At 40.7% G+C, this 11,543-nt stretch overlaps 1 protein-coding gene and 1 pseudogene across 1 annotated transcript in view; one reads left to right on the top strand and one right to left on the bottom strand.

Moving 5' to 3' along the window:
- Positions 1–344: 344 nt before the first annotated feature.
- Positions 345–464, bottom strand: LOC111741289 (annotated as a pseudogene).
- A 7,453-nt stretch (positions 465–7,917) lies between these two features.
- The window catches only part of LOC105293689 (probable C-mannosyltransferase DPY19L2), an 80,203-nt gene continuing 76,577 nt past the window's right edge, over positions 7,918–11,543 (top strand). Inside the window, exon 1 of the mRNA XM_011362514.1 lies at positions 7,918–8,299. Within this exon, the coding sequence (XP_011360816.1) occupies positions 7,918–8,299 (382 nt within the window). The remainder of the gene's footprint in view (positions 8,300–11,543) is intronic.

The raw sequence follows: 11,543 nt of genomic DNA, 5'->3' as shown, positions 1-11,543 counted from the left end.
TGCTAGAAATGTATTATCAACATTATGTAATATTTGAAGCATTACATGTTATTTGTAAACAGCTTAAAATTATATATTACCCAAAATTGTACAGAAGTACGAATGTGTGGATATTAACTTCTTTCATTAAAAATGGTGTGTTTTTGATATATATATATATACACACATTTACACCTTTCATTATCTGACACACTTTGCTTCGTGACTTTTGCTACCTGTTTCCTCACCTGAAAAAAAATGATGGGGGGAATTAGGTGAGATCAGGGGCCACAAATGGCCACTCCTGGACCAGACACAGCCCATGGATTACTGCACAGGGCTTGGCTTTTTTTTTTTTTTTAACTTTTTAACACCTACCTGGTCTTCCTAGGTGGTCTCCCATCCAAGTACTAACCAGGCCCGACCCTGCTTAGCTTGCGAGATCAGACGAGATCGGGCTTGTTCAGGGTGGAATGCTCATAGACTTAGCTTTGTCTTTAATTGCATTTGAGAGCCCGTGGAGAAGACACGTCTCTAGGCCCCACTAGTTCCCATTTTCCCTTCCCTCACTCACTCTCCCCGATGAACCCTTGGGATGGTAGGACTTTGCACCTCCCTGTACTGAGTGATACTGAAGACTCCATAAAGCTTAACGATCTCCTGCTTCTCACTCTAGTCATGAGCTCTTGAATGTGCGGTACCGATATCACACAGAGCGGGCTGCCACAAAATAAGATCAGCCAAAGTCGAAGTCTTAATCCTTCTTCCACGTGACAGTTCTTCAGAGTATGTGACGTTATCAGACCTTCTGCTTTCAGGAGCCTGCTCCGTCATCCTTAATTTTTTGTGCATACCAAACACCAACCTTTAAAAAATCTTTTATTTGGAGTGAATCTAAGCTTACGGAAAAGTTGTAAAAATATTATAAAGAAACCCTGTATACCCTTTATCCAGATTCACCAATTGTTAGCGTTTTGTCCCATTTGAGTTATTTTCATTCACACTGAGTAGAGCATGCAAAAACACACGCACACATTATACAAATTGTTTTTCTGAGCCATTTGACAGTTTCATATATCATGCCCTATTATCCCAGTATGTTTCCTAAAATCAAGAAAATTCTATGAAATAGCCACAGCAGAGTTAGCAACTTCAGGAAATTGAACAATAGCACAATATTGTGATCTAATCTCTGTACTCCACTTTTGTCAAATGACTCAATGATGTCCTCTGCAGCATAATTTTTCCTTCAGTATAGATCCAGTTCAGAGTACATATTGCATTTAGTTGTAATGTTTCTTTAGTCTCTTTTAATCTGATGCAGTCCCTCAGCCTTTCTTCGTCTTTTATGGCAAAAGAATTCCTGTTTCAGTAGTGTATAATTTCTATCCTTAGTTATCTTAATGCACAAGTCGTCCCAGATTCGGTTAATGGGAGAGCTCCTTAAGCTGGCTTCTCTGTCTTTTTTATTTTCCAGCATTTCTTCGATTTTGGGCATAACACGTCATTCCAGGCTCATCTTGTATCTTTCCTGCTCCCAGTCCTGGAGCCAGCCATTTCTACAAGGAGCTCAGATTCCTTTTAGTTGGAAAACTGTATTAGAAACCAAGATCTGGGTGCCAGATGTGCTCATTGGGGTATGTTTGCACCTAGGTCATTTCAGCCGACAGGAATACACATATGTATATAAACACACACATTCAAATATATGTGCGTGTGTATAAACTGTGTTAGAAATCATAAGTTTATGCTGATATCTCCAATTCTAACACACTCCCCCCCCATAGAGTCCTTTTTTTCCTCGCTTTGCCCCATTCCACATCTGTATCCACCTTCTTCCGCATTGAGAATCCTGGTTCCCAAGAGCATCAACAAATTTACTCATTTCTACCATACACTTCAACTAATTTCACATTGCTTCACTCATACAACTACAAAAACACACCTTTTACAAAGAGTTCAAGACCTGTCCGCAGTTGTCCTACCCTCTTCTCCACCAAGGGTACGTTGTTAAAGGATGCATTTTGCAGTGACTTGGGTTGGCTCGTTTTTCGTTCTTCTATGTGGTGCAGTTATTCATGGCAATACAACTGGGTTCATTTGTTCAGATTGCTTAGTTTTAAAGTGCTTTTTCCCCCCTTCTCATTCTTACCGATTAAAAAAAAAACAAAACCCAGAACATTATATGCTTCCAACAAAAAAACTCAGAACTCATAAGCAACTATAACTAAGTGTAGGATACAAAGTTAACATAAATAAGTCAGTTGCTTTTCTATATATAAGCAATGAACAATTGGAATCTGAAATTAAAAATATAACACCATTTATTTACATCAGCACCAAAAAAAAGGGGAAAGAAATACTTAGGTATAAATATAATAAAATATGCACGAGAATCTATAAGATGAAAATTGAAAAACTCTGATGAAAGAAATCAAAGAAGATCTAACTAAATGGAGAGAGGTTCAATTTTTGCGGATAGGTAGACTCAACATTGTCAAGATGTCAGTTCTTCTCTACTTGCCCTAGAAATTCAACGCAACCGCACCAAAAGCCCAGCAAGTTTTGTGGCTATTAACAAACTGATTCTAAAGTTTCTATGGAAAGGCAAAAGACTGAGAATAGCCAACACAATACTGAAGAACAAACTTCCAAACTTACTATAAAGCTACAGGAAAAAAGGCAGTATATTGATGAAAGAAGAGATAAGTAGATCAACGGAGAGCCCAGAAAATAAAACCACATGAATACAGTCAACCGATCTCTGACAAAGGAGCAAAAGCTCTATCTAAACAGCTAAACAGATGGCAGATAAACATGAAAAGATGCTTAACATCATATGTCATTTGGGAAATAAAATTTAAAAAGCAACGAGAGACCACGACACATCTTTTAGAAGAAGTAGACAGTGGTGACGGTCGCACAACCTCATGAATATATTAAAGTCACTGAATCCTACATGCAGAAGAATGTATGTTATGATATGTGAATTATATCTCACTAAAGCTGTTATTTTACAGCAAAAGAAAAAAGCTATCTAGAAAATATTTTATTTCTATTCTTTAGAGCCCAACTTGTCAACTTTGAGGACTCCCAAAAGATTTGAGGGCAAATCTTTGTCCTTGTGAGTTAAAAGTGAGCCGTCTACAATCTTCTCCCCACTTCATTTTTTTCACGCTGTAAAAAGAAGAGAAGGAGCAATCAGGGGGATCGTTATATAAACTATGTAAATGTCTAACCAATGTACTGTATACTTGAATAAAATAAAATAAAATAAAATAAAAATAAAGAAGATAATACTGCCTAATTGATAGCATCGTGTGGCCCTACGGTCTCAATTTACATTAGTTTATTTTTTTATCCCTTCCATTGCCCTACCTCAGAAGAATTGTAGCTGGTTCTTTAGACTTCCTGCGATAGAAAAAGATAATATAAATAACCTTCCTCTATCCCGAGCCTTGATGTGGTACTAATTGCTACCTTTCATAAAACATTTACTATATATGTACACTTTAAATATAGTGTGTTACTTAATCTTTGCTACAACTCTATGAAGTAGGAACTCTTATTATTCCCACCTGAAGTATGAGAAAACAGCCTGAGAGTGACTTACGCTAAGTGAGAAAATCAGGATTCAAATCCTGTCTCTAGTCATAACTAAGATGTGCATTAACTCCTTAAACAAATATTTCTAAATTCTTAGAATTAAAAAAAAAAAGTCTATTGTGTCTTTTTCTGAATCCAGGTACATGGCCTGGGTTAATTGAGAAACATTACTAATAACTGCATAACTCAACAATTTTTCTCCTAAAGGATTATGCATTGTCACTGGTTAAGTGTCTCAAGATGAGTTTCAACAGATTTGTAGACAAGAATGGAATTTTAAAGTTCCACAATTATCTTTTGGGGAGGGGTCAATATCCTTGTGGAAGCAAGACTCAGCTGCCCAAGCAGGAGTCGGTGGCCTTAATGTCAACACTTATGACTTATTTAGGAAGATTTTCTCCTTCTTCCTTCTAGAGGATAGAAGTGATTTGAAAATAGGAACAATGAAGCCCGCTCTACTTAGAGACTGCACAGCAGGTGGAGCCAGGGAGGACCCAGATGATGGGTGCCAAGGGGTACAGTGGAAGCCAGGTCGGGGCTGCGATATAAACCATAGCACACAGGTGCCTTATGTATCATCGCTGTTTTTACTATGTTTTGTACTTAATCTGCCTATATATATTTAATAATTCCTTCTTTAATATATTCTAAGACTTCTGCTTATTAGGAATGAATATAGCCATTCTTGTATTAGCCACTTGAATGGTAAATAAAAATAACCTCAATATGTTGGAGTTTGTAGAGATACGTGATTTGACAAGACTTTTTTTGATCTTTGCGAATTTATAGAAAGTCTTGCAAAAATCTAAGAAACGAATCCCACTTGGTTTACCTTTTTAAAACTTCTTAACTGAAATGAATAAAATTACGAAATCGAATTGGTCTTAAGGAATCTTGGATATGTGGTTCGGTAATAGCCGACATAATTATGAGATCCTAAGAATTTCGTTACCCTCTTTGGGACTAATTCGTGATGATAGACCAGAGATAAACACTTTGATGTCAGTTACACCCCTTCCTTGCACCTTACCAGAGAAAGAAGTACTTTAATGTATAAGAAATTGTGAAACGGCACAAATAAAAACTCATTTTCATGTAGAAGAGTATCGATTAAAGTGAAATGAGTATTTTAAGTTATCACATGATAGGTGGGAAATTTGAAATATTCAAAATGATGTTCATTGAACTACTTCTATCTTTCCTGGTATATATACTCAAACTAAATGCAGATGTAACAGAGCAATCCATTTAAATTTATATCTATGTATTTGCACAAAGTTAAAACATTTAAATTTGATAAAATGTAATCTGAATCAGCTAAACAAAGTCATAACAGTAGTAAATGAAAAACCAAACATCAGCCATAATAAATATTTTAATCATTTTGATATATGAAACATGCAATGTAATTACTTTTATGCAGAGTTACACTTGGAATTTCCCTAAATTTCATTTTTAGTAATTGACTTATTACAACAGTGATTTTTCTTTTGAAAAGTGAATTTAAAAACTACCTAAAATTTTAAATTCTGATTTACAAGTCATTATTGCCATCTGCTGGTTATATAGTTTCATTACATTTTTTGCAGAAATTACCAATTGCTTTACTAAAAGACAAAAAGGAAAACAGGTGAGTTTTAGATATAGATGACAGCATTCAAAATCTCTCTGTAAGAGAAATAATCGACTAAGTCACAAAGCATTAAGGAGGGTGATACTATGAGAATATATATTATTTCTAATTTTAACTGACATAACTAATAGTACAATAAACATTCTTATGAAAGTTATTTTTAAATGGTAAAAAAGACCAGATTTGTACTTTCAAGGTGTAGACCAAGGGTAAGAATATGCTTTATTCTGTTAGCACACAGAGTGATCCAAAAGGCAATTGGAAACTCCAGGAAACGAACAAACAAATTGACCAAAAAGAGAAACATAGGAAATAAAAACAGATTTGAGGGAAACCCAAGTCAGAAAGTTCAGTTCAGAGTTATACAAAATGTCACTAAAAATTTCATCTGGCCAACATTCCAATAGCAGCCACTCTCTCCATCCCACAAAAATATCTACAACCCATGAAAAACAAAAACGTAAAATTTATAAAATCACGTCAGTGAATAATCTAATTACACAAGGACCTCGACAAGATATAGTTTAAAATAAACAAATCTATGAAAATCACAGAGTTGAAGGACAAACAGGTTCACTGGGCAAACATTAATTTTTAAAAAAAGCACAGACGGCCATAATTATTTCAAGTGAAGGAGGGTGTATAATTCAGCTGACTTGAAATGTCTGTGGGAAAATTTCAATTTTCCAAATTGGTCGCAGAAGTAGACAATGTAAATAGACCAAAAATAACGAAGGAAATTGAAAGATTAAAGGGGAGAAAAAAAGGCTCCTAAAATAGATGCTCTAATTAATATAGACAGGAAGGTGCCAATCCACCCAATTCATTTTGAGAATTCATATAATTCTAATAAAAAGGGAAATATAATCATAGCACTCCACTTATTATTCCAAAAACGATATTAAAATAATATAAAAAAATAAGGTATTTTATTTTGAGTTTACAGATTCAATAACATATTTTTATCAATCACTCATACATATCTTGTAGTTTAAACTCAGTATTGGGCAATAATTTATTAACCGTTAAAATTTGGGCAAATTACTGCATCCTGGATTCTCGGTTTCCTTACTCGTACGGTTACCATATTATATAAATGAGAAAACACGTTAAGCACCAAACACGATAGAAATGTAGAAATGCTCCCTAAAAAAAACCTTACAACACAGCAAATTAATAACAGCACTTATTGAATTTAAATAAGTGACAAGATGAATAGTTCTGTCAGTAATTGCTTTTGACCTTCAGAGCAGGGGGAATTCATGTGGACTGGAGAAATGAGCCCGGCCTTGGGAGCTGACAGAACTTAGATGGGCAGGGAGAAATGGATGAAAAAGCTACAGAATGGCTTTTAGGTAAGAGTAAAGGATGGTTGATGGCATCGCATACTGCAGACCTCACTCGGAATGAGAAGACAGATTGGGGCAGATAATTGAAAGTACTGATGAGCAAGCCAAGGAGTTTACATTTTATTTGTGGGCTAAGGAGACTCATGAACATCTTTGAGAGCTGTTGTATCAGGAAATTAACCTGGCCAAGATGAGCCATAGATCAGACTGAGGAGTAGGGCATTAGGAAAGTCAATCCCAACCATCATAAAAGATGGCAGGTGAAGTGGTGTCGGCTCTAGGGGGATGTTTTGTGACAGCGGACACGGAAAACGTCAACGACCCCGTCCATCTTTGCCAGCCGCCGTGGCATCGAGTGTGTAGTGACTGCGGTGCTGAGAGCTCCCTCTTCGGTCCTGGGTGGTGCCTCGTTTAGGAAGGTGAGCGCTCTGAACACAACGCTTCTAGGGCTGAGGAATTCTGAGCAACCCCGGCGGGACACACAGTTTTACTTCAAGAATGGATTAGTAAACTGTCCTCGCAGGGGACAACGCGGCATCGCCGAACGCGTATCGTCAACCTGAGGTTCTGGGTGGACTCACAGGGCTCACTCCAGCTCTGCCACGTGTTGCCTGTGGCCCCGGGCCATTCCCTCAACGTAGAGGACAGACGGACGGACACTGCTGCCCAGTGCAGCGTGCTCGTAGGAAGCGAGGGGACAGGTCTCTGAAGTCCCATGCGCACCACAGGCACTCACATTCTTCTCCCGCTCTCCTTGTTGGTTAGTTCTTTCAACGAAGATCTCCGCCTTACAAAAGACAGGCAACCTTTTGTAAAAGGAACAAAGCCAAGCCTGAACTCGAAGAAAGGAATGAAATCTCAGAGAGTTCTTCAGACTTGGCTGCCAGCGGGTCCGTGACTCCAAACCGCGCGCGGGGCGGAGCCCGTGGAAGGGTGCGCGCGGGAGGATGGATGCGCGCGGGAGGATGGGTGCGCGCGGGAGGATGGGTGCGCGCGGGAGGATGGGTGCGTGCAGGGGCTGCGCACGTGGTAGGATGCGCGCACGGGCTGCGCGCGGGATGCTGGATGCGCGCACGGGCTGCGCGCGGGACGATGGATGCGCGCGGGAAGATGGACGCGCGCGGGATGATGGATGCGCGCGGGAGGCTGGCATGCGCGCAGGAGCCGTGCACGTGGAGCTCGCGCCTCACGCCCCTCCTCCAGGTTTCGCGGTCGCCTTGACGACCAGGGGGCCCGCAACGGCGGCGGGGACGAGTCGTTGAGGCTGCGAGCCCCTGCGGACCTCGCCCTACTCCGCTGGGCCCGCGCCGGAGAGAGAGCCAGCTCCATCCGAACAGGGACTATGAGAAAATGGTCGGGCCAACGAGAAGTAAGCTCAAAGAAGGGGCTTCAGAGCCGTTGCACTCTTCCCGCGTCATGCAGTCCAGGCGGCGGCGGCGGCGGGCCACCGGCGCCGGGGAACCGGAGATGGAGGAGGAGCCGCAGGAGAAAGTGGAAAAGCCGGAGCTGCCTTTGCCGGTAGGCGGCGGGAACCTGCCCGGGGGCGCCCGGGCCTACTCGCCGCGGAGGATCCGAAACCTGAAGGCACAGAATTGCTTGCAAGTGGAAGTGGTCGCAAAGACCCTTTATCTTAGCCGCTTCCAATTCCTCAACTGTTTCCTGGAGCAGCTCCGCGACAGGGTGCACCTGTTACGGAGACGTCAGTTCTCGGGCAGGCTGACCATCTGCATAGGTGAGCAGAACCGGGCAAGGAGAGCCCTCGGCAGGCGTCCCCAGGCTTCCGACCGGGTGCCCTCCCGCCAGCATGGGCAGGCCCAGAGCCTAGGGTTTGAAGTGGTTTTGGTGCATCCTAAAGATCAGTTTAACAAGCAAGCCTAGCAGCAATAATGACAAGGGCCAAGCTCTGGAAAATCGCTGAAAAGAATCCTTAGCCCACTTAGTTCTGTTTTAAATATTTTCCAGGCTTTTTGACCCTAATGATTACCTCTGTATCACCGACAAAATGTTATCTTAATCAGGGCATCCATTTATTTAGCTCTCGAGGGGCAGACATTGTTCCTCTGTGCCTTAAATAAAACAAAAGCGTGGATTTTTAAAATTAGTCGCGAATCTTTAATAGCAGTAGTTGTAGGGCCAAATTAGCATATTGTCCCATGTTAATATCCATTTACTTTCACTGGAACTTCATTGCCTAAATTGGGGGAATTTTCTTATTTAAATACTGGAAAGATTCTTCTTTACCTACATGCCTCATTTTCTGTAGCTTAAGAGAACTTGAATGTTATCGCTGTTTCAGCAAAATCAATCTTGAGCCTAGTCCTTGGTCAGGCTGACTACTGATATAAATCGGAACATAGATAAATGTCTCCTAATATAAGTTGTGATTTCTTTCGCACTGTAAGTTGACTGCTGTTGTGGAAGTTGACTGCCGATGTGATGAGTCTCCACATTTGGGTTGTTGAAAATACTTGAGGAGTAATAGATGGTGGTTCATAGTTAGATGGTATCAGATGGCTACTTATGGCAGCAGATACACCCTACATCCAGAATGGACATGGTCTCGGATGCCAGGCTGTTTTGCCACCCCAAACAGGAAGCCTGGTGCACCCACGCCTGGCACACTGGTGAATGTGGGGTTACGTACTGACAGCCTATACTACATGCTGTGAGAAGTGGGAAATGAGATCAGGGAAGACTTTTAGAAAAAAAGTGGGATTCAAATTGTGACAAAAAGGCTAATATGTGGATGTGCGAAGCAGAGAACAAGTATTAGAGGCTGATAGGACAACAAAGTCATGGAAGGAAGAAAATATGACAGTGAAGGAAGGCCGAAAGGAAGGGCATAAAAGTGTACAAAAAGAGGAAGTAGGAAGTAAGTTCAAAGGTTGACTGGGACCAGCCATGGAGTCTAATTCAAGACTAGGTTTAAGGCATTTGAACTTCATTCTATAGGAAGACACTGACTGATTCTTTTCTTTAAGGGAAAAAAAAGCTTTTTTTTAATGATGCGAAATGCGCATGACAAAGTTAACCACTTTAAAGTGAACAATTCTGTGGCATTCACAAGGTTGGCACTGAATGATTTTTAAATAGAGTGACACGATTGGAAGTGGGCTTCAGAGAGATGACCTTGACAGCAGTGTCCGAAAACGGACTGCAGATGGACTGAGCAAAGAAGCAGGAAAAATCATTGAACACTAGAATCCGCGCAGTAACTGCCATAGTAAGAATGGCACAGTGGGAATGGAGAAGAGAGGACGGAGGTGAGAGTTGACGAGAGCACATCGAGGGGCCTGGGGTTGGTGGTGAGACAGAAGCAGAGAGTGGAGAATGTGAGAGAAAGAGAAAGTTCAGGAATGAGTATTTACAGATGTGGGAATTATCCATGTACAAGTGAATCGAAACTTTAACATTGAGAAAGACTGCCAGGAGAGAACATGGGGCAAAGTAAAGGCACCTGGGAAAACCTTTTAGTTTAAAGAGAGGAAAAGGAAAAGCCAGATAAGCATTAAAAAAAAAAAAAAGTTGCCAGAAAAATAGACCTGGGAGAATTGGTGTGAAGGAAGATAACAGAGGAAGAAATTCGAGAGTCTGGTCAAAAGCTGCACAGAGGTTGAAAAGCATAAACATCGAAAGAGGTCATTGATATGGAGAACGAAAAGGTACGTTGGGGTCGGTCTTCTAAAAGAGTTATAGGAACTTAGAAGAAGGAAGTTGGCTAAGAATCTTGTCAGCGAGTGGGTGGGGGCGGGGAGACTATTTCGGAGTTTGAAGGGCTGCTAGGTCAAGGGAAGGGTTTTTAGAGTCTAGGGGAAGTGAAGGCGGAAAGGAAAGACTAGTAGGAGAGGGTAAGATGGAGGTTCCAAGAGGGGGAACAGTCGATGGAGCAAAGCCTTTGAAAATTTGGAAGGGCGGAATTAAAAGCACAAATCTGAGAAGCTGACTGTGGCAAGGAAGAGAGAGAGTTCCTCTCGTGAGATGGCAGGGAATAGAAGAAAGCGAGGATGACTGTGCAGAACATCGACGGGGACGTGAGAGAAGTTTGCAGTGCTTGTGTCGAGTGGTCTTGGTTTCAGTAAAGTATAAGGCTGGGTCTCTTTCTAAGGTGGGGTTGATAGGCGGGATCCAGGGGTCCAGGAGACATGCTCTTTGTCACGACCTTGGAAGGGGCTGTGATAAGCACTTCTTGCACGTAGGATGTTGGCATTATTATTACACCTTAGCATTTATCAGGTGTGTCATGTGGGGTGAGGGGAGGGAGTGAGAGACACAGGAACATTTTGAGGGTTTTTGGAAAGCTAGGTGGATTTAGTAGGATATTTGACCTCTTCCTTTTCCTTAAATATCACTTACGAAAGTTTTTGCCAATATATATAATTGCATGGAGAGTGAGAAAGAGCATGCAAATATGGTTGAATAGGACAGTCTCTGTATATGTTAATAATGTCTTATCAGAAGGGCATCTGTTTCAAGTTGAAAGGGATGGTATAGGTGTAATTTCAAAGTAGTTCAGAGTATATTGTACATTGTAAAGAGTTAACATACATAGTGATAGTATACTTTTTCTGTAAAGAGCAACGTAATAAATATTTTGAGCTTCACAGGCCACATGCAGTCTCTATAGCCTATTCTTCCTTATTTTTATAACCTTTAAGAATATAACAACCGTTTTAGCCAGTGGACAGTACAAAACCAGACAGTGGGCTGTAGTTTGCTGATCATGATATAACATGGTAAATCTTCTGGTAAGTATTAAAGAGCAGAGAGCAGTAGAAATGAACCCAGGATGGTTAGGAACATGAAAAAAGAGCTAGAAAAGTATAGGTGGGAGTCTTCAATATTGAAATATTTTATTATTATTAATTGATTGAATAATTTGCACTTATTTGGTTAGCCAAGTTGAATACATTTTAGAATTTTTAAGAGGTTAACGGTGGTGGGGTGTAAAATGACTTGCTAAGTGTATTTGGAAAAAC

This window comes from Pteropus vampyrus, unplaced genomic scaffold, assembly GCF_000151845.1.
Source record: "Pteropus vampyrus isolate Shadow unplaced genomic scaffold, Pvam_2.0 Scaffold75, whole genome shotgun sequence".
Lineage (NCBI taxonomy): Eukaryota > Metazoa > Chordata > Mammalia > Chiroptera > Pteropodidae > Pteropus > Pteropus vampyrus.
The sequence above is the reverse complement of the archived record's forward strand: the minus strand, read 5'-3'. Positions and strand labels throughout refer to the sequence as shown.